Consider the following 24899-nt stretch of genomic DNA (forward strand, 5'->3'; position numbering starts at 1 on the left):
CTCCCCTGAAAAAACGTGCTAGTCACGTGAAACGTGTGTCAGGTTTTATTGATGTCACAACGGTGACGGAGGCGAGTGCTCAAGGTCGGGAGCCGTACAGTCAGCAAACAGCTTGTATCACCGCTTTCAATTGTCTTGTTTACCTTGATTTAAAACTGTTCCTAAATGCCTTTTGATCCTGTATGACACACACAGTATGGCTCTATGATTATGCACTTATGGTTGCAGTTTGCTTCCCGTTTTGTAACTTTGTAAGCACCTATATGGAACGACTATATGGTATTACATATGATAGTGAGTATATACGTAGATCTACATACAGTAGATCATCTGTACTGGTGGATTTTCTATCACCCACTATGTTTTATCTTATGTGAAACCTATATAACAAACATACCTAGTTCTTTAAAGACACATGGGTCACATTTAACACTGACTTCACACTACATGACTACCCAGATAGTGATTAACACACAGGCTATATAAAAACCTTATGCCTTAGGGATGAAGGCCATTATGCTTATGTATGGATATGATTTAACCCTTTATACGAATATGCTGTATTCCGAAGGCATTGAGGATATATAGTAGTGGATGAAGAATATTTTGGATGCTTAGTTGATGGATTTTGGGATATTTTGCTGTCTTTGAAGCAACCTAGTTTTTTCGTACTGGGACGTCTGAACTCCATATTTAAGAAAAGTACTCCGCCTATTGATATATATTGGTATATGTGCACTCGATATACCTGTAACTTCACTTTTTGGGGTATCAAGGTGTTACATCAGGTAATGATGGACTTTGTGGATAGCCTAGTCTCTTTGTCACACATACTGTATTGATACAATAAATACTAGCCATTATACTAGGCTATAGGATACATACTACATTGAGAACACTAGATGATTGAATTACGGATATTTATTCGGAATATACAGATTACTACTAGTAACCTTGCTGTTGGATATATGCTTTGATATAGATTTCCTTGCCTATTTCCTGCTGCTGACTATTTATATTGTATACAACGTTATTTAGATCACACAGCGACCCTCCCACCTTACGAGTAAGAGGGACCCCCAGCCGGGGGAAAACGCCATGCACTGCTATCGTGGAACTGCCGAAAAATAAGCTTATACTGCTGGGTCACTAAGAAATATATTTATTCAATCATCGGAGCATACAAAAATAGCAAGCCCCTCGTGGAGGACCACTCCGACGCGTTTCATGCCCTTACGGCACTTTGTCACTCTTTGACAAAGTGCCGTAAGGGCATGAAACGCGTCAGAGTGGTCCTCCGCGAGGGACTTGCTATTTTTGTATGCTCCGATGATTGAATAAATATATTTCTTAGTGATCCAGCAGTATTAGCTTATTTTTCGGCAGTTCCACGATAGCACTGCATGGCGTTTTCCCCTGGCTGGGGGTCCCCCTTACTCGTGCTGTTTGCTGAGCCGTTGCACGCCAACCCAGACTTCTTCAATCAAGCTTCAGTGAGTACTATGATTTATCCGTTATCTACATTCTTTGGGATCCAGCTCCAGGGTATTGTTTTATCCAATTAGTTGGGGGTCGGGTTGATCTATATCACGGTCGTCCCTGACATACCCCATTTATATTTTTGGACAAACACCCTTTATAGGAGATAGCATAGGATCATTTTCTGTATTGAACATTGTGGATTTGATACTCATACAGTTTATTATTCACTGCTGTTGCTTTCTTCACCTTTCCGGAGCTCTACTACAGGAAGTTCTCTTCCTTTCTTTTTTCTACCCTCCCACCTTAGTTTTAATTCTTTTTTTCACTGTATATATAACCACACCTCATGTGTATCTTCGGTTTATTAAAGTAAGATTTTAGCTGTTGTGTCAGATCCTCTGATCAGGGATCTTTGATTTCTCTACTGTGATGGCTAATATTTTGATTTCCGGACCTAAACAGGTCCGATATATATACACATTAGTGAGTGCTATATACTTGGGGACCTGTGATCCCTTTCTTGGGATTTTGTTTATATGATTTCCCCCCCATTTTCACCCTTTTATAAGAATCATCACACTTTTAATATTCAGGTCGAGCGGTAGGTCATCTGTTCAGGAATAGGAAGAGGAGACATAATCTTTGAATTCGAAACGTCCTGGAGGCGGTAACAGAGGAAGAGCTCCAGCTTTACTTAAAACGCCTGTTTATGGTGATTGACCCATCTCTGCAAGATTCTATGCTACAGATCGACAGAGCGCACTGGGCCCAAAGCTTGAGGATACAAAAAAGAGCAGAGATATAGTGATAAAACGACACTATTTTGAGACAAAAAAAAACAGAATAATTTTAGGATTCAGAAATATAGAATCAAGCATTCAGATCTTTCAGGGTCTTTCAAGATTAACTATTGTAAGGAGATGGGAACTATGATCTGTAATGGCAGCACTCAGTGAGTATGGAGTCAGGTACAGATGGGCGTTTCCCTTGCGTCTGATTGAGATCAACAAATGTAGGAAAGCCACTATGCGACTCCCAGAGGAAGCAGGGGCCTTCCTGGCAGCCTGGGGCCTGGGTATTGGGCAGTGACCCATGGGACTACAGTGTGAGGATTCGCCATCCTGGCGGTCGCAGACCGTCTCCTCACTTCAACAAGCCTTCCATGACGGACACTCGGGATGCGCGGTCTCGTGGTCCCAATACGCGCGCGGACCTTGCGCGGCCTGATCCCCTATCCGTGGATTCGGCCTCCCCCCTGCTCTGACGCACGACGAGTGCGTTCGTCCAGCCTCCCTACTGACGCGCGGTCCAAGCCCCGCCCCCGCTCTGGTGATGGACAGGACTAGCGCTGGAGTGACGCTCGCTCTCGGCTCCGCCCCCTGACCTTTGTGACGTGCGTGGTTCGGCGCGCGATTGTTCCCGCCACCTCTTGCTCTAAGGACATTCAGAACCGGCGTGGGAGTGAGGCGCGCTCCAGGCTCCGCCCCCTGACCTCCGTGACGCGCGTGGGTCGGCGCGCGAGCAGTACCGCCCCCATCCCCAATTAGGCTGCATTATAGGGCACACCTGTGTGCACCAGCAGCCTATCGGTCCTTACTTCCTGGTTCCGCCCTGGCTGGCTATTGGAGGCTCTGCCTTTATATACCTTGAGTCTGCTCTCATTCCTTGCTGAGCATAATCTAGTGTGACGTCGTGCCTTGCTGCATTCCAGTTCCTGTGACCTTGCCCTGCTGATTAACCTCTTGTTGCCTAACTTGCTTGTCTTTTGGATTCCGCACCTCTCCTCATCCGGCTACGAGCGACCATTCTCCTGTCTCCAGTCCTGACCGTGGCTAAGTACTCCTACGATCCGATATTCTCCTTTCCTGAACCTGGCTACGTACCCCGACTATCCACTACTCTCCAATCCTGAACTTGGCTGCGCACTCTGACGATCCGCAACTCTCCACTCCAGACCTGGCAAGTACTTACACTACTCTCAAATCTATAACCCTGACTTGGCTTGAACGACTATTCTACATCCTAAGCGAGCCCGCGTGGCTGTGGGTTGGCGTTAACCAATTCCCTACCTCAGCACCGCGGTCGCCCTTCGTTTGTGGTGAGCTACACGTTACATACAGAGAGCAATGGGATCGGAGGACATCGCCAAAAGGATCAATGAAGGGAACCAGAAGAAAAGAGACGGAGCTTGTGCTACTTGGTGTATGATAGTGCTTCGAACTGTAATGTAGAAGGAGGTAGTAGGGCCAGGTTTGGAGGAAATATGAGGAGCTCTGTTTTTGACATGATGGTATAGCGGAGAGACATTCAGAAACTTTGGTCTGTATAGCAGGTGTAAGGTCATAACTATAAAGAACTCAAATTTCATTTTGATTACAAATGGAGAGATTCCACACTAAAATATTTTGGTGTAAATTTGACCAAGAAATATTAGAACTTATTAAAACGTAATTATGTAGAATTATTCAGGCAAATTAAAAAAGATCTCCAAACCTGTGATGGATTCCAAATGTCATGGCTAGGCCATATCACCTCAATTAAAATTACTATGCTCCCCAGAATACTATATTACTTCCAGACATTACCGATCATAGTCCTATTTACATTTATCAAGGATATCCAGAACAAGATCATTTCATGTGGCAAAATAAAAAACCAAGAGTGGCCAGATATGTCCTGCTAACCCCAAAAGGATAGAGGGGTCTGGCGGTCCCAAATATTAGAAAATATTATTTGTCAACAAATTTAAGACACATTATTTATTGACACTCAAACCCAGACATTTTTGACTGAGTAGATCTGCAATGTTCACTTAATAAGCCACTGAGCCTCCCATCTTTACTCTGGATAGGAAAAGCTAACATTAAGAAACACCATATTGATGCATCAAGTTTACTTTAAACACATAGAAGGTCACTCAAGCTAAATTTCAGCTAATTGGGAATCCTTCTAGATTGGTCCCTCTACTCGATAACCCAAACTTTGGATCTGGATGCAGTACTAACATATTTGATAGCTGGACGGAGAAAAGGATATAAAAGATGCAGGAAATATGATAGGTAGAGACAAGACCTTGAAATTTGAAGAATTTTATCTGAAATATAATCTTCCATGTACAGAACTGTTCAGGTTTCTACAGGTCAGACACTTTATATATGATTTATCTATGGGAAAGAAACTTGCAGACTCCACTTGCTTTGAAGATTTGTGTAGAAATGGAGTACATATCAAAGATGCTTCATATCTAACCTCTATCGAGTTTTGGTTACACTAGAAGAATCCTCGGATCACAAATATCAAGAGCAATGGGCAAGAGATCTCCATATAGGGATTTCCCAGGATAACTGGAAAGATATGGATGGCTGGGAGAATGCAGCAAAAACTTCTATATGCACAGTTACTAGAGAAAATAGTTATAACATTTTGTACAGATGGTACCATACCCTTAAGAGATTTAAAGCAAATATTCCCCAAAACTTCAGACCATCATTGGAGAGGCTGTGGCTTGATGGGAGATATGGTCCACATTTGGTGACTGCACAGCGATCAAGAAATCTAATAGAAGAGGTGACGGGTATCAAAACCCCACTAGATCAGACCACATACCCATTGAAAAGTTAAACCGCCCCATAGGCAAACTAATAACACACACATTAACGGTGGCCAGGTGCTCCATCTCAGCTGCCTAGAAAACAATTCTACGCCCATCCAGAAGAGAAGTAGTCAGGAGAATTAACGAGCTCCAGTTAATGGAGAGACTGACAGCCTGTCTTAAACATACAATAAAAAAATGTCACAAAGTTTGGGAACCCTGGCATGACAGATAAGAGATGCCAGAAGGTGATGTGGTTGGAAAGCCCAGTTAAAAAAAAAGTTTAGTAGGTCGAGTTACCATGTACCAGGAAATATATAGTAACAATAAATAGCATTCTGTTCTGTTGAAATGTTTGTAAACGGCGGTACCTTTGCCACCCCTTTCCCCCCCTTTTCCCTTTTTTTATATTTTGTACCTCCGCTCTCACCCATTGAAATGTGAATACAAATTATGTTTAAAAAAACTTAAATATATATTTTTAAAAAACGTCCTTACAACGATTACTGAAGATCAGAGATGGGGGGTAAGGAAAGGATTAAAATGAAGAGCTAAACCAATTCTCCCGGGAAAGATTCCTTTTATATTGGCAAATGTTCCTTCTAGGAGACTACCGCATCTTAACTTTTAAGTCTCTAACTGTCCCTAAAACGTTAATGACATCTACAGTATGGTGAGGATCTGCTGTTCTCCCTCCAGTCAATGTCTGCTCTCTCTCAGCGGCACATAGATTGGCCCCGGGTCACACTCGATCAAGCCTGAAGTCGTTCAGACTCGTGCAGATCTCACTCACATGTGCCATGCCAACCCCTTTGTATTGCACTAGTGTTCCAAATAGGCATGGATATGGCCAGCATACCCAAGAAATGATACGCTCGGTGACACACTCTTAGTTCCAAAGCAAAGGTGTATTTATTTGTATTAAGCAATAATAACTATCACATTATAGATAAAGTAAAAGCCTACGTTCCATTCAGCACTGGGACCTGACACCTAAGGCTTGGTCCCTGCTGGCTACTGCAGCGTCCGCTGTGGCGGGTGGTGCGGGGACAAAAGCCGCCCCTCAATTGAGCCAGGCCCGCTGCGAGGGGCGGCCGCCGTGCGGTGCGTTTTTCCAGGAGATGGAAAATTGAGATCAGACCTAGCGACGGAGCGCTAGGCCATGCCCCCTGGCGGTTCAGCCAATGAGGGCGAACCTGCCGGGGGATGTCATTGCTGCGCCCCCGTCACTCTCCAGTCACGCCCCCCCCCCTGTCTTTCCAGCTGCAGCTCACTGCAGACCGGGGAACTCGGTTGCACGCGCCGCCAGCCTGGCCGACGCGCGTGCAGCGCAGGCAGCGGGGCTGTAGCCTTAGAAAAGTGGTCAGCGCCGAACGACTGCTGGGAAGCCCGGCACCTTACACAGATCCATTGCAAGAGTCTCCAGTTCATCAGGAACACAAATCTTCTTCCCACATGCATAAACAAGTCTGTGAGGCTCTAGTTATTTGCAGCATAGTTTAGTGGATCAGTAAATATTTTACATCTGAATGTCAGAACATCCCTTGGACTTTTGTTACAGTTTTGGTTGTACATCCTATGTGTTGAGTGTGAGAACATATTACTTGTTCTGTTCCCAGTTATTGCCAATTGGCCTGTGAGTCGACACACACACACACACACACACACACACACACACACACACACACACACACACACACACACACACACACACACACACACAACAGCTTCAACCCATCAGCTGTTTAACCCTATAGCTTTAAAGTGTCTTCCGTGTACTGTCCCGTTTACTGACCCGGGTACTGTCCTCTATCCATACACTGGCGACACACTTTATTCGAGCTCGGCTAGTCCCACGAATTCGGGTATACCCGGGTGTATTGAGGTTTGTGACTGTTTTCTGCCCGAGTGCATTGAGGTATTTTCCAGGCAGGGATTGAAGCATTTTATTCCCGCTGGCTGCAATACTGCACAGTATATATATATATACTGCATTACAATTCATGAATTTATGCCATCTGGTAGACACGCGAAGCATTGCAGCCTATTAAATCCTAATCATTATCATTTAACAGATCAGCCGCCCGTCAGCCAGGCATGAACCAAGGCTGGGAAGGCAAACGCAACGGGGCTTGTCAGAGGTGAGGAGCGGCGCATTCCAGGTATCTGCCAGGTACATACTGGGTATTTGCTCGAATAAAGTGTGTCGGTGCAGTAGTCCCACCTCTTCCACAGCCTTGTATATTGGCTGATCCTATGTCACATGTCCATGGAACACTGGAGAAGAACCTGACAGGGAATAGTTTGAGTGTGTTGCTTGAGCACAGGGTTACATCCTCCCCCTGCTAAAGAAGTTGATGTCCCCATCAATCTTGTTAGGAACATCTTCATACTTGACAGTATTATCAAACAAATGCCTCCTCTCTAGGTACGCAATGTCATAGGTACAGTGAAACCAACACACATAGAATTCTCACAGACCACAGCACTAGTGCACCACATAGTTCTACGCCATCCAGGATCACCTATGTCTAGTGCCATGGGGTTCACCCACTTAGCTACACAGACCATGGGGAATTCTGTCGACACCTCAGGAGATTCAAATGTCAGTCCCATGGGTGGCCTCACCTCCTTTCTGGGACATGTTGAGTACACCTGTGGTACCACTGTTACCCCTCCCTGCTGTTTAGGAGGCGTATGGGATACAGGAAGCTTTTGCTCATCTTACACTACACTAGGGTGGTACTCACAGCGGTTTACACCTAACTCATCTTCCAGTTCATCATCCCGCTCTAGTGGGCTTATAGGGTTAAATGCCTCTGGATCAATTCAGGGATGATATCTTTCTCTACACTTATTGGCCCTACTGGTTGCATTGGGGAAACCTTTTATAGTGGACTTCTCTCTTCCTGATCCATAATCTTAAATATGTGGTCCAACATCCTTTCTCCGCTATATATACTCTTCATCCCCATCAGACTCATCATCACTTTCCGGTGGGATACTGTCAGGACCCTATCCTCGGTTTCACTGATCAATTTATCTTAGGATGGGTATCTACTCCTGGAATCTCTTCCTGTACAGGGCAGCTCACAAGCTGACCTGTTGGCAATAAATTTATTTTATTTTTTTATTTTATAAAATATTTTACCAGGAAGTAATACATTGAGAGTTACCTCTCGTTTTCAAGTATGTCCTGGGCACAGAGTAAAACAAATAATACATGGTTACAAGTACAGTTACATAAATGAACAGGGTATACATTATATACAAGATGTTGCGTGCACAGTTAAATAAAATGTATATTATGAGCGTATGAAACAGTTACAGACCAGATGATTCCTATGCAGATTATTTTCCTTTTTCAGGCGTCACTCTATGTACAGGCAGCCCCTGTTCCCAGATTCCGGATAAGCACTCTGTTGTACACTTGTAATTCTTGGCCATATACTGTACTCTTTTATCGTACCAGCCTTTATTTCCCCAGTTTTGTGGTAGGGGATCTGCCATCTGCAGATACAGTATCATTCTGGATGGCCCTGCGTCGACTTAAACTTAACATGGCAAAAACAGAGCTCCTCATACTTCCTTCCAAACCTGTCCCTACTACCACCTTCCACATTACTGTTTGAAGTACTATCATTCACCCAGTAGCCCAAGCACGCTGCCTAGGGGTCACACTCGACTTCTCTCTCACATTCAAAACTTATAAAAAAACATGTAGTTTTTTCCACCGCAATATTACAAAGATACGCCCTTTCCTCTGTTGCTCACTGCTAAAACTCTGACTCAGGCCCTCATTCTCTCCCGTCTCGGTTACTGTAACCTCCTGCTGTCCGGCCTTCCTGCCTCTCACCTGTCTCCCCTATAATCTATCCTAAACGCTGCTGCCAGAATCACTCTACTTCTTCCTAAATCTGCCTCAGCGTCTCCCCTGCTGAAATCACTCTCCTGGCTTCCTTTCAAATCCCGCATCTCACACTAAATTCTCCTCACTTTTAAAGCTTTACACTCTTTTGCACCCACCCTACAGCTCAGCCCTAATTTCTCGCTATGCACCACCCGACTGCTCAAGGATGCCTTCTCTCTACCCCCTTTGTATCTAAAGCCCTCTCTCGCCTTAACCCTTTCTCACTGACTGCCCCACACCTCTGGAATGCCCTTTCCCTCAATACATGACTAGCACCCTCTCTATCCACCTTTAAGACCCACCTTAAGCCACACTTGCTTAAAGAAGCATATGAATAGCACAGTGGCTAGTAATATACACATCATACATAAAGTTGGCCCCCTGCAGACACACTTATCAGAATGCTCTCCTACTGTCTCTGTACTACCAATTAGATTGTAAGCTCTTCGGAGCAGGGACTCCTCTTCCGAAATGTTACTTTTATGTCTGAAGCACTTATTCCCATGATCTGTTATTTGTATTATTTGTTATTTATATGATTCTCTCATGTATTACTACTGCGAAGCGCTATGTACATTAGTGATACTATATAAATAAAGACATACATACATACATACATACATGCATACCTCTGCTGCCACCCCAAAATACAGATCAATTGGTAATCTGGCTTCCCGCCCAAACATCAGATAGTATGGTGAAACATATCCCTGCCTCAGTACTAGGAGGAGATAGGTTACAGTCCCTCTGTATTCGTGAAACCTTTTGGATCTACAATATGGGAAACCGTGCACCTTTAAGCTTAAATTAGTTCATATACACTAGCATTCTAATTTAGATTACCAATATCCTCAGCCACAGCCTCAATCTTTGGTTTTCTTGTTCTGAACTCCCCAATCCTATGGGATTTAATAGTCCTCCTGCACTTCACTTCAATACTAGAGTTGTTTTAACCCCTCCTCGCATTTAGGGTTAATCTCTATACACTTCACAAGTTTCTACAATTTGTAACATGTTTTTATGGTAATGATCTTTATATTTATTTCTATTGTCTTTGTCACATTTTATTGTGTTTGTCCAACCTATAACCAGTTTCATTATTGCATTAGTCTGTATACAAGCATACTTGATTAGTTAATTACACTATTAGTGCACTGGGTTGCCTAGCAACTTTGGGTATTTAAACCCTGCTGAAGGGAATCATTCTGGATATATCAGTTAAAAACATTATCCCCACTAGGACTGAATCTAGATTTTGATCAAGGCTCATTTCTTAAAGAATGAGGTTTACTTTTGTGCTATACCCACACAGTGATTAACAAGCTGTGTTAATATTGTAATGAAGATATATCCCAGTTGATATCTTTAGACTGCTTAAGTATACCATTACAATTTATCCTTAACTATTTGACCTGTCAGGCATAAGTGCCCTATCAGCCAATAAATATCTTATTGCTTTTGTTCAACTTCATACCATTTATCTAATATGGTTTTATATCTTGGTAATAATATATTTCCAAATGATGCTATTAAGCATTATGAAGCGATGTATATTCAAATATGTATCTATGTATTATATTGTTTATTAACTCCTGTTATTGGAATAGAATCCACAGCTGGGTTAATGATACCAGTGCTACTGTCCACATTATTATTAATGTGGTTTAGGATTACATTTACTGTATGAGCAATGTTTTGTGATCTCTGTTCATCTTTAATGAGATTAGAGCCCTATTGTAGTCTGGAGTCAAAACACTAGCCATTGGTTCTGTTTCTGGCACTTCAAGGGTTAATCATCATTGATTGCTGATTGTGCATTCCCATATCTTTGATTGAAGAGCTTTAAAAGGAAGAGTGTTCCCTCATGTGATTACTATAACCCTGATGAAGTAAGCCACGCTTACGAAATACGTCGGGTGATTGTTGTTTGCATCCTATGCCTGCTACGAGCCTCGGTATACTGCCATTTGAATTTTCTGTGGTCATTTGCTGCCTTACCCTCTGGGAATCAGCGTGTGAGAGAGCGCTGAGAGAGTGCAGAGAGAGGCAGTATCCCTGCAAGTCAGCTGGCCAAGAGTACAGATGGCGCGCGTGGCATCATCACGTGGGAGCAGAGCGAAGGGGAACTACTGTAGGAAGAGATTCCGCTGCACAAGTCACACGCGGACACCATCAGCTGAAACACTTTGGTGGAATTTTGATCAGAGGGTCTACAGACTGGAAACCAGAGGGGCTCGGCTAAATGCCCAGACAATCTCCAACCAGGTTCAATTGTTATACAAGGCATTTAAAGGATGAAATAATGTGTGAGTGACACTCATGGTGTCCGTTTTATGTTTTATTACATTTTAGTTATCTTGTGGATCTGAACTATGTTGCTTTTTTCCTCTTTCTCATATCACCATTGAGACAACTTCCATACAATTGTACCCACTCACCTTCAAACGGTGACAACGTTAAAAGACCAGTTTTGTATTGAGTTATAAGATTACATTCAATGTATGTATCTATGTGCACTGCATGAAGGATGGAATTAGAAATCCTTTACATTTAGGGATTATTCCCTAAAAACTTTTCCTCAAGGTTTATCTCCCATGTTTGGTGTCGTTAACAGCTGCAGTTTCACTTCTATCATCTACTGTCACCCCCTTGTTTAATCGGTGGGGAATCTATCCAAAGAAACCATTGAATGATTGCACTGTATTGTACAGTATAATACTATACTGTACACTGTTTTCTTTTCTCTTGTTTTTTTCCATATTTCACCGAGTACTGATTTGTGAAGAACAGCGCTTGAGGGGGACAATTTTCTCTACAAAGACCAACGTAGGATCTGTACAATCCTAGTGACCTTCTGGCTGCAGGACTTCAATCTTTAGAGGTGGTCACTAAATACACCCACATTTATATACGCATTACAATTTGTGTTTGTATTGATATATTTTGACTAATACGTTATCAAAAGTTCACACACTTTTTGTATCACAGCACTTGGGGTGTAGCGCTGAGGTTGGGCTTTCTTTTCATTTTATGAAGAATGAAGGTACAGTACAACAATCCGCTCTGCATTTTATATTCTTAGGAAGAAGAAAAAAGAATTAATGTTGTTTAATGCAAAGGGGACACTCATTATATGGTGACATCTTTGTCTTGTCCAAAGATATACTTTTTGTTGATCTGGAGATTTGTCAGTTGTTTTTCCTTGAGCAAACCAAAGTGAGAGAGAGAGCCCATGTGTCAGGTTTCTCTGCAATATTCCTGTTTCATGCACTCATTGCACTAGCTACCGGTTCCCCAGGTCCTCCCATAAAGCAGTCTAGAGCGCTGATGAGGTGCCGGTCTATGTACATCTCAGACCATCCATGCGGCTAGCGCCTATCTAAGGGGTTGGCTCTCTAGCGTGTGTTTCGTTTTCTGTCCACCACAGAGCACTGTAGCCATATTTACCTAAGGGGACTATTCTTTACTATTAATACTCCTTCCTCACTCAAGGGTTGGCTCGTCAGAGTTGTGGTTATTGCGTTCCCTGGAAAATCATAGCATTACTCACCCAGAGGAAATTATTCCCTACTAGACTAGATACACTCCTGCATGTATGGGAAGGGGTCTTAGGCATTTTACCGTTACTACGGGCATACATAGGCAGTTATCTAGCCAAGATGCATAGCCATCTCCTTGTATTCTCCCCTCTCTGTAAGGTCGCGATTATAGTGACCACGTGCCGCGTACAGAAGGCCGTACCTCCTATGAGGCGCGCGAGTTTTGAAAATATATTTTGAAAATATAATTGAATTTGTTTTTTCGCGCGACGGCCGTGTCACGTGAGCAGTTGTGCCACTGAGGGCGAACTGCTCGGACGCGCATACGCCGCAACTATAATCGCAGCCTGAGACTATCCTTGCCCCAGGCATTTGCACCGTGACTGTGTAGACGCACGCACGCACGCACGCACTGTGTAGACATCCAGCTTCACATTGCGCCTTTGTTTCCTCTCTGTGTCAGATCGTAGACTGGCTATTAAAGAGTTTACTTACCTTGTACACAGGGACCGTTTATTTTATAATATTTTGTTCTGAATATATATTGTATTATAACCCCCTCCCCCCTTTTTCCCCCTAATTTTGGTATTAAAAGTTATGTTTTAAATCCTCTTATCACCACTCTTCACTACTAGCTCTGAGTGCACCTAATTAGGGTCTCTCTCGCTTTGGTTGTACTATTCAGTATTCCCTTAGTGCACCGTACTAGTTTCTCTATACTTTTTGGTTGAAGCGAACATATTCTCTGTTTGTTTTTCCTTGAGCACCAGATCTCTTTGCTTATGCTAAATAAAATAGTTTATGTAGCATAAAATATTATTGTGTTTGAGTAATAAGGCCCCAAACAAGAACACTAGAAAGTGGTTATATGTATTGGCTCAGCAAAATATAGATACAAAATACCAAACATTTAATAAGAAATCATTCTTTAAATTATTATTATTATTATTATTTTTAAAGCCGACATATCTGCAGGCATAGTTAAGACAATAAGCCTTTTCTCCCAGTGGTTTTCCGTACACAAAACACACCTTATTTAAACCAGAAAACATCCAAATGTTTTGGAGTGTAAGATTATGATTACAGCTCTCAGGAGCGCATAGATTAATTGAATCCACCAATCAATAAAAGAACACACACTGCACTTACTTTTATCATTTCTGATTCAACTTGTCAAATTTTAAGTCTGGCTTTGTAAGATAAGTGATGTTATTAGAATAGTACTTAACCAACTCGCTAGTAGACAGTCAAACAGCACATTTCATGTTGGTTGAGTATTGCACCAACTCCTTCCCCTACTGTGTCTGTAAGTCTCCAAACATACTGTACCACGTACATTGTAAGATCTCTGGGGTAAGGTGTGCTTATTGTATTATTTTTCCCTGTATTCTAATATCTGTTTTTTTAATGCTACATACATAGTTGAGACTAAATTGTTAAAAAAATATGCACACATTCATACATTGTGGGGCATACAGATTAGCATCAGTGATATATCATCTTAAAAAACTTACCTGTATTCAGGTATATAAAAGAAACATGCATGCAACATACGGTACACACACTGCTCATTTGAGAAATATCCACCATATTGTGAGAAGGGAACATTTGGAAGATCAATGTTCAGTGTCTGTGATACCAAGCTTTTATATAAATTAAAAATATAGCAGGGCTGTTATTATTTATTTTTAATATAGCAATACAAAGCAAGATCTGTGGCTGAAAATCACGTTATTAAATAATACGTATTAATAATGATTCAAAACTAAAAGCATTTTTTGATTAAAATGAAGGGCTTGTCAACAATTAAAAAGCAGAACACAGTGATTTATGGGTTGCTTGATACCCATGTTATATTCTTTGATCTGGTTACTTGCTTTGCAGCTGGAGGAGAAGAGAGAGAGCAATAGCAGAGCAGGAAATAGAACATCTCTTGACTAGATCAGTGGATCACAAAAGTAGAACGTGCCCTGCTGATGTAAAGACCAATAAGATGTGAAGTGCAGTTGCTAAGATTTAACTTGTTAAGGGTTTTCGGCTTGGTCTGTGCCTATCTGCGTGACAGATTGCTGAGGAAAAAGCCCTCTCTCTTGAACACAATGATGCTCTTGCCAGTCCTGATCCTTGATACCCATCAAAATCCCTTCTTCCTAAAAAGTAAAGGGTAAAAACAAATATAGTAATTAACAGAATGACTCCTTTATATAAAATATTAGTCATGAGGATTACCTCATTTACCATGATTCTAGGACTACATACTGTAGTTGTAGTTGCAGATGGGCCATAAAACAGGCACATTACCTGTTTTTCAGTGGACCCTCTCAATATACAGTACCACAGTTAGAGTTTACCACTGTATTATTTAAACATCCGTTTAGAAAAGGACACAAAAGACAAAAAATATGTAACAAATTGGCAAAGATATGGAACCCTGATGAGTACTTGTTTTACATCTTAGGCTGAGTCCATGCTCCCTGCTTGCTCGCTGAGGAGCGCTGAGGCTCAGGGAAAGCGGGTGCTTTCCCTGGCCTTGCGGTTGCTTACCGCACGTGCTCTCAGCGGGCCGCCAGGGGGCGGGCCGGGGGCGGGCGCGTCACTGGCCGGGGGCGGGCCAGTGACGTCACGGAGCTGATTCGCCCTCATTGGGCGAACCGCTCACGTGACCGGCCTGTTTCGCCGGCAAGCGGGGGAATTTTAAATTCCCCTAAGACCTGCGCTTCCGCAAGCGCGCGGAAGCGCAGGTGAGCCCCTACTAAAGCCGCTCTAATTGCGGCTGTAGGGGCTCAGTGCTGAGCGGGAGCGCCAGCAAGCAAGTAACATGGCTGAGGCCTAAGAAGGAAGATGTAACTGCCTAGAAACTCATTGTACAATTTGAGTGACTCTTACAATGATAGTTGTGTTGAACATGTCTACTGATAAATTAACACATTTTCATTTAATTCTGGGCTCATTCTGCAACTGGAATAAAGTTAACATTGTAAAAGCAGAACAAGAAGTTATAAATGCTTATTCTAAGTAACCCCAAGTACAAATTTGGTGGATATACTGTACATAAGTATACCCATCTCATTTCCCAGTGCTTAGGGTTATATACGCATGTGAAAATGCACCCCATTTGATGATTGACTATGCACCGACATACCTGCAGCTCGGGTTCAGCAATCACCAGTATAATATTTCCCTCACTGAATTGTAAGTGCTGGCTGTTGCAAGATGAATAATCCATATTTGCCTGAGCCTGTAATGAAGAATTAATACGGTCACTTGCTTCCCATGAAATGTGCAATCAGTATTGGGGTGCAGAGCTGCAGAAATTAGGCTGGACACTTTCACTGGTGTTTTGGTTCTAAAAATATTTCACATTTTGGGTTTGTAAAAAAAAAAAAAACTGGAAAAAAATCTAAATAAATAGGATTTATTTTTTGAAAACTTGGGAGATTTTTTTTTTTTTTAAATTTGAACTTTTGTGTATAAGTTTTACATTTGAATGCCCAAAAGTTCGACCACTTTATTGAAAGCTAACAAAAACTAAAAAGAATTAGCCTTTTTTGGATTGTATTTTGCTCGGATTCGGAAATTTGTTCTGAAGTTCAACTCAGACATGCAAACAAACTTGAAAGTTTGCGAAGTTCAGATTTTGAAACCTCAAACCTATCCATCCAAGTAGTAATTGTATTGGTCATCATGGAGATACTGTAACTAGATTAGTTTCCACTTGTAGTAATACCTTTCAATGGACCAACATGAGTGTCTTCTTCAGACATTCAGTTCAAGGTGAGATGCATCTATGTCTCAGTGAGTGCAGCAGAGTGAGGATTAACACCAGTGGATTCTTTAAGTGGTGTGATACTTGATACAATGCATGGATTATCCTATAGTTATGCAGGAGTCAAAGACTCCTTAATACAACATACCTGAGATGCTTGGGAAATATGGTCATTCAAATCATTTGCATATATTTTGCATATCTACATTAGAATATTTCCCAGGTATATCAGGTGTGTTCAGTTTTGTTCGCAGGTAGTGTGCAAAGGTGTGTTTGAGCTATACAAGTAATTTAAGACTCTTGCAGTTTAATGAAAAACCCCTTAATATAAAATAGTAGAGAGATGTTTTTGATATTTCTATTTGCATTTTATGATTTTTAATTGAGATTCTATGTTGTTAAGTAGCAAAATGCATGTCTGTGCTGGGTGCATATTTCGGTATACAGTGTGTAGCCATGTGTAACATTGGTGTTACATATCTCTCTCATTCTGTGCAGTAATCCCTGGTAAGAGGGCAGGGTTGCCAGAAGTCATCATGGAGGTTTACCCTCAACCCCTGTGATGTGTGACATGTAGCAAAGGAAGTGACAGCATGCTCTGTGTCCACTGTTAGTGACTAAGAGGTGGGTCTTCTGGAACCTATATATTACGCACTGGCGACTCCCATTGTGAAAGGAGAAGAGGACCTCATCTCAAGCCAGCGGAGTGGTGAGATACCCTCTTCCCTCCCTCAGGCTCCGATGGAGGCGGCGGAGAAGGAAGGCCCAGCCAAGGCCCAAGCGGAGCTGCGGAGCGAACCATCACATCCAGCGCTGGACGTCGAAATGGAGGAAGAAGTTCCGGTGGGGGACCCCACCCAATATGGCGCCTCATCTCGCGAGAATGATGACGGCCACTGCGGAGCCGACCGGAAGCAACCATCGCCGCCGATGATTAGCCCCAGTCTGTCCACGGAAGATTCGGACAGATACCGGCAAGCGATGAAGAGTCGGGGCAGCAAGAGGAATGGTGATCCTGCTCTGTCCAAAAAGCCACTGTCCCCGGCAGTAGGCCGTGACCTAACCAAAGTCAAGGACTTTACCCCAGACACTGTTGCTGCCCCGGCCACAGCCCAGAGCCACTTTGCCCATGCCATTGCCCCTATCCATGCCCCAGCTATTTCGGGTCCCCGCCATAGTCACTGTGGGCCATTGGGTAAATGGGAAGGCCCCAAGCCACTTACTGATTACCGGTATGGGGTGGGTTTCGTTCAGGACTCTGGGGTTACTACCAATGTTGTTCATATTGTGCCTGTTGCCCGGGTAAAACCCTATGTGCCTCCAGTGTCAGCAAGAGTTGCAGGAATCGCCTAAAAGCTTTACTTTATTTCCACCATCCATGGGAGGGAGAAATTGAGTTTGAAATGGGTTCCGCTGATGAGGAGAGGGAATTTAGTTCTGGTGAAGACAACAGTGATGAGGAGGAGAATTGGGATACTGATAGTTCCATAGAAAATTGGGATTGTGAGGTATCAGATGAGAATTGGTATAATGAGACAGAAAAGATAGCTTACATCTCCCAGAGATGGCTTAAGGAAGTGTATGGGCATGATCCCCTCCAACCATTATCATCCAGACCGGAATTATGGGCTGATTGTGGGTGTCCAGTATGTCACCCAGAGTGTTATGGTACTTCTGCTCTAAACCCAGTGGACCATGCTGTGCGCAGGCCACCTTAAGAGGGTAAGGGAGTAATCCTGGTTGTATACCATCTAAGTTAGCATGTCTTTTTTTGTAATATTATCCACTGTATGTTTAACTTGCAGGTACAATGATGTGTACTAATGTATATTGTTTATGTTTTGTAGTTGCCACTTGAAGGAAGGTTCTGCAAATTTAGGTCCAAGTGGGGCCGTTGGATTGCACCAGGGGGGAGATTGTAGCCATGTATAAAATTGGTGTTACATATCTCTCTCATTCTGTGCAGTAATCCCTGGTAAGAGGGCAGGGTTGCCAGAAGTCATCATGGAGGTTTGCCCTCAACCCCTGTGATGTGTGACATGTAGCAAAGGAAGTGACAGCATGCTCTGTGTCCACTGTTAGTGACTCAGAGGTGGGTCTTCTGGAACCTATATTACGCATCACTTCCTAAAGTTAGTGTGTTATGTCTGGTTGAGGTGTCTGGTGCAAGAGCTGTGAGTCTGTGCAGCTCAAGTGTCAGTAGTTGCAGAGAGTGACAAGCAGACCCCACTGTGTCCAGGGCTCTGGCACAGCTGGTATTCTCCCTTAGGGGAGAGATGGCAGCCTATACCTGGCTGATTAAAGAGTCAGGAGGGACCTTCCTAATGAAGTGCAGCTACAAGATGTGCGGCTAAGTACCGGCCGCTATGATGGGCAGTCTGGCATGCAACATGCAAATAAAGATGCCCTTGATTAAGAGACCCTTCTTGCTTGAGCCTGGCGTTATTCAGCAAAAAGATGCACCCAGAAGTTCTCTTCCAGAAACTCCTCCCTACTATCGTGTGGATCTGGAAGGGATGGAGGCGCTGTACCAACTGTGAGTAGAACTCAGCACTACCTCATACGCCCTTCATGGTGAAATCTCCACTACCAACGAGCGGGAGACTCAGGAGTCCTGTGAGCCAGCTGGTGCACCACACTACACTGAGATGTAACTGGGGGCAGATTATGCACATAGGGGCCAATATGAGATTGGGGGGGCCTCGAACCGTTACAAGTGTATGAATATAGATGGGAAGACCTGCTAGTTTTAACCTCTTGCAATTTGTCGACATCTATAATTCATGTGGTATTGTGCAAAGACAGTCTACCTGCCACAAGAGGGCAGTGTCTGCAATTTATTGTGGAGTTCATTTTGATGCACTGGGATACTTGCTGATTATTCAAACCTATAGTACATTCACTTTTCAAAAGAGTTCACATAGAAAGTTATTTCACAGGGCTTGGAGTGCCTTTGGAAAAGTAATGCCTTTTTGCTTGAATTCAAGAGATCTTCGTCAATGGATCAACAGTCTTTAGAGACAATTTTGAGAAACGCATTGTCATAATTGTGCTGTGGGAGCAACATAATGGAAGATATTAATTTTGCTTTTCTCTATGTAGCCATGTCTGGTGTGGCTTGGCAACAGAGAAGCCCAATGCTACATCCCATATGACAAAAATACACAGTATAATAGTGTGGCAGGAGACACCGTAAGTAAGACTTCCGGGTCAGACCGCCGGGGTGCGCTCCTCTCCAGCTATCCTGCTGTGCCTCAGTACAACTCCTACCTCTTCTGCCGGCTGCTCTTCTGATCAACGCCGGTGGCCTGCCGCCGCGTACCCTCATCTCCCCGCCTGCCACTGCCGACAGGCGGGGAAAGCGGACCCCCAAAGAGCGCGGCCCCTGGGCTTTGCCCGGGCTATAGCTACTCCCCTTATACAACCCCCCACACCCCAAATACATATAATCCCCCCCAATACATATAAAAATACACCACCCCCAATACATATAAAAAGACACCCCAATACATATAAAAATACGCCCCCCCTCCACAATACATTTAAAAATACACTCTCCTCTACAATACATAATAAAAATACACCCCCCCAATACATATGAAAAATACACCCCCCATACATTTTAAAAATACACCCCCAATACATATGAAAAATACACCCAACCCACAATTAATATAAAAATACCCCCCAACACATATAAAAATACACCAACCCCCAATTAATATAAAAATACACCCCAACACACATAAAAATACACCAACCCCCAATCATATACAAATACACTGACCCCCAATACATATTAAAAATACACCCCCATAACATAAAAATACACCCACTCCCCCAATACTGTACATCTAAAAATAAACCCACCCCTAATACATATAATAATACACCCACCACACAATACATATTAAAAATACACCCCAATACATATTAAAACTACACCCCCCAATACATATTAAAAATACACCCCACCACTCAATACATAATAAAAATACACCCAATCTCACCAATACATAAAAAAATACACCCCCCTGCAATACATTTAAAAATACACCCCCTCCGCAATACATATAAAAATACACCCTCAAAACATATTAAAAATACACCCACCCCAATACATATAAAAATACACCCCCTTCCCCCCAATGCATAAAAAAATACACCCCTTCCCCCAATGCATATACAAATGTACTCCCCCACCCCCCTGATGGTTGACACTGTAAAATCAGACAAGCAATAGATATTTTCAAATAATACATAATAATGTTTTTTTATTACTCATCTTTTGTGATATGATTGTACGGTTTGCAAACTCTTTTTGTATCAAGCAAATTGCATGCCATCAAAACTTTGTATTGTAAAATATATGCAACTAATATTGATTTTTAGGCTGCTTAGATCTTTATGTTGAGAAGTGTGTTTGCGGAGACACGACGTGGATTATTCAGACAAAACTGGCATAATTTAGAAGCAGTCGGGCAATTGTGAGTAACAATTGAATTGTAGTCTACTGGCAGTTCTGAAGTTGAGCGGAACTTGTGTTGCTGTGTTCTTGCAATACTGAGCACTCTAGAAAATGCATTGGTGCTAATTTGCTTATGGGGAAATATAAATAATAATAAAAATTAAGTGTATTTTGGTGCAGTTTCTCCACTTTTGTGACAAAACTGCCTTGATACAGCTCCTACAGCTCCTCCGATGTTTTAATTTTCACTTCAGAATATAATGCAGGGCCATATAAAGGAGCAGCATGGTTATATTAAAATAGAAACTGACCAAGTTCCCCTTTTATTTAGCAGAATAGGCCTTTTGTTTAGTCATTTGTGATCCTATCAGTTGCTCTAAACAGTCTTTCCCAACCAGGTTGCTATGTCTGATAAGGATAACCTGGAGGAAAGCACGGTGGCACAGAACATGTCACTGTGCTATAGATATGTTTGTTTGATTCAGGGCCGACTGGGACTTTTGTGAGTCTCGGTGCAGGGACTTTTGCAACGCCATGACAACGGGATGCCGCTGGACAAAGTAAGAGACACAGACGTCCCGCGCTCTCCCCTGGCAATCGACTTCATTGTTGCGGGGAAGAGTACGGAGCCTTCGTAACCGCGGGGCTCGCTGAAGAGGCACCGATGTCACTGTGACCAAGTCGGCCCTGGTTTGATTGCACTGATAAGTTAACCTTAATAAAAGTCCTCTTTACAAGAACTAAAAAGTTGTTTGTCAAAACTTTTGTGAACACTCCGAACACCTGGAATGCTGCACAGTTTCTGTATCATATTTATCTTATCCAGCGGTGATGAATGAGGAGCCCCAGATATTACAATAGGTCTAATCCTAGTGTTACTAGTTTTACTGGAATCTCTTGCCCTGTACAGGAACCTGTGAGGCAAATCAGAGTCCTCATTGCTGTTGTTTGCATCATTATCGGCAGTATGAAAGATTTCAGAAGAAGAATATGCGAATATGTTAAGAACAAGACTTTTGAGCTCCAAGATGTTGTCAAATAGTCATGTACTATGCAAAATGTTCAGAAATATTTGTCATTTTATATTCCTATTGAAAGCATATAAAAGCAGTAGAACAACAACTACTGTAATTAATTGGTTTAAGCTGCCACCCACCCACTGACTGACTGTCCGTGTATAAACCTCCTTCCTGAGATTTAGAAGTCAGAATTAAAGCAGCAATATGGGTTTCATTTTTTATTTAAAAATAAATAAATGTTACACATTTGAAGCAGGAAGTCTTTGGAGTTGAACGGTGTTAATGTCAGCACTGCTTTCCAAGATACTTACCTCTGTAGGGGGTGGTGGTTTACATGTTTTCAGTTTACATGTCCCGGTCACGCGGGCCATTAGGAAGCCGCACTGGATTACGTCCTGGCTTCCTGTTGGCCCACTTGACACAGGATATTGAAACACCGCCATTATGTTAGGCACACAGTTTCTCTGACTGCACCCCTTACGGAGGTAAGTATCTCAGGAAGCCCTGAAATGAATACAATATATACACTAATAGACAGCACTCTAAACGGGCCTGAGGAAAGGGTCATTACCCTGAAACGTTGCCCCTCTTACCCTCCCCCATTGTCCTTATATGTTTACTTGTTTTCTCCCCCCCCCTTTTTCACACTTCCCTTCCCTGTTTTCTCCCCCTACTTTTGTGTTTTAGAGTACCATATACTCTGCATTTACAGTCATTAAGCATTTCCATTTGTGATACTTATTGTTTATTTTCTATCGCTATTACATTTGTGGCTTATTCCGAGTCTCTTTTTCGTATTCTCCATCAATCAGTGTGGGCTGGAGCTTTTTTTGGGAGGTTTCTGAAATGAATACAGTTTAGCTCCGGAGACACCCTGCTTCAATCTTGTAATAAAAATTAAAACCTGTGCAGCCATACCTGGTTTTGTCTACCAGTCTGCCTAACATGTAAGCCCTGGTAACAGTGCTGGCAGTGTCAGGACCAATCCTGTGTTTTCCCCACATTAAGCAGTGCCGGGGGAGGAGGTGGGACAAGGCCTGTGTTCTGCCCAATCCTGGTATCTGACCTTGTACCTTCCCCCTCTGTACTGAAGGAGCTGCACTTCCTAAATGTAGTCAGTGTCTGTACCCCTGAGAGAGACAGGTAGTCACACAGGGGTGTATCTATCATTGGCTCCTACTGTCCACTCCCCTTGGGGAGTGGGGTGACACCTTTCCCCTTGCTCTATTAGAGAGTTAGGGAAGAGTAAGGATTGCCTCTGGTGCCCTTGGCTGGGGGTGTATGTCCAGGGATCATCCAGAGGTTGGAGACCTGTTTGAACTGTGCTGAGCAGATGCAGTTGTGTTACTGTGTATGCAGAAGGAATACAAGGTTCCAGTTAACTGTACTCCTGCCTAGTGTGCAATCTGTCTGGGGGGAGTGGAGTAAGTTCTTCTGCAGGAGATTGCCTTCACACTACTGGAGCCTGCAGCAGATGGAGGCGCTGTACCAACAGAGATAAAGACCAGTAATGTACCCCAGAAGCCTGTCCAGAGGTCCCCACTACCACGGCAGACAACTCAGCATCCTGTGAACCAGCAGGTAGCCAGCACTTTACACCATGTAATGGCAGGATCTCCCAGAGGGTGGGGGAAACACCGTTACAACTGTATTGCTGCTTTAAGTTCTTCTCTATACAAATTCGGATGTACTGTAGCACCAGAAATGCAGCTTGTTGGGGGCTTGGCATGGTAGCATGCTTTCAAGTATGTTTGCTAAAATATGTCAAACTTGAATTAGGGAATAGGAAAGAGATAATGCTGTTAATACATTGCACATTAGAATGCAGCATTATGTAAAGCAGTTTGACATATAGAAAAAGGGTAAACACAGCAGTCTAAACCCTTATTAACATTTAGCTGCAAAACTGGGGTACAACCAGTACCACCAAAGGACAGGAATACTATTGAAAGAGATTGAAGTTTTTCCCATTTGATACATCTGGTGCAATTTTTTGCACTGGTTTTAAATCCAGTTTTGGAGCTGGGGACTTTAGTAAATAACCCCCAAGGCCTCAAAATGTCCAGTTTTATATGTATATAATTAAGTAATAATCCCCTCAGAACAGGGCATTACTGGTCAATAATGCCCTGGCTGGAAGAGTTGAAGGCCCGAGGCGAAGCCGAGGGACTTTAACCCAGCCAGGGCATTATTGGCCAGTAATGCCCTGTTCTGAGGGGATTATTACTATTATAGGCTAAATGTAGGCTTTTTTCATAAATAATAGACACTTTTGTGTAGTTATATAGATTTTTTTAAATTAAAATAAAATGGTAAATACATTAAACCACCTCTATATACACTTACACTGCAGCTATCTGTATCCACACACTGCCGCCTCCTCTGTGTACACACACACACACACACACACACACACACACACACACACACACACACACACACACACACACACACGGCAGCTCTACACACACACACACACACACACAGCAGCTCTACACACAACACAGCAGCTACACACATAAACTGCTGCTACACACAAACTCTGCTGCTGCGGCTACACACACATACAACAGCACACCACATGCACACACACACACACACAAACACTGCTGCTACACCCATAAACCCTGCTGCTGCTGCTACACACAAACAAACACTGCTGCTGCTGAGACACACACACACTGCTGCTGACACACACACACATACACACACTGCTGCTGCTGACACACTGACACACACACACAGCTGCTCCTGACACACACACACACACACTGCTGCTGACACACACACTGCTGCTGCTGCTGCTGACACACTAACACGCTGCTGCTGCTGACACACTGACACACACACTGCAGCTGACACACTGACACACACTGCTGCTACTGACACACACACTGCTGCTGCTGACACATTGACACTGACACGCACACACTGCTACTGACACACACTGCTGCTGATACACTGACACACACACACAAGCTGCTGCTGCTGACACACTGACACACACTGCTGCTGCTGACACACACACACACACACTGCTGCTGCTGCTACTGACACATACACACACTGCTGACACACTGACACACACACTGCTGCTACTGACACACACACACTGCTTCTGAC

The 24899-nt window shown here is 43.1% G+C and overlaps 1 protein-coding gene across 4 annotated transcripts in view; it reads right to left on the minus strand.

The window, feature by feature from the left end:
- Positions 1–13480: 13480 nt before the first annotated feature.
- Positions 13481–24899, minus strand: part of BIN2 (bridging integrator 2) — a 63002-nt gene continuing 51583 nt past the window's right edge. For 2 of the 4 annotated variants that reach the window (XM_075591632.1, XM_075591630.1), the window contains exons 11-12: positions 15666–15761; positions 13481–14673 (exon numbers count right to left, since the gene is read on the minus strand). In XM_075591632.1, the coding sequence (XP_075447747.1) occupies positions 14548–14673; positions 15666–15761 (222 nt within the window). In that variant the 3' untranslated portion in view covers positions 13481–14547. The remainder of the gene's footprint in view (positions 14674–15665; positions 15762–24899) is intronic. The other 2 variants (XM_075591629.1, XM_075591631.1) reach the window with 2 other exon arrangements.

Source organism: Ascaphus truei, chromosome 3 (genome assembly GCF_040206685.1).
Source record: "Ascaphus truei isolate aAscTru1 chromosome 3, aAscTru1.hap1, whole genome shotgun sequence".
Lineage (NCBI taxonomy): Eukaryota > Metazoa > Chordata > Amphibia > Anura > Ascaphidae > Ascaphus > Ascaphus truei.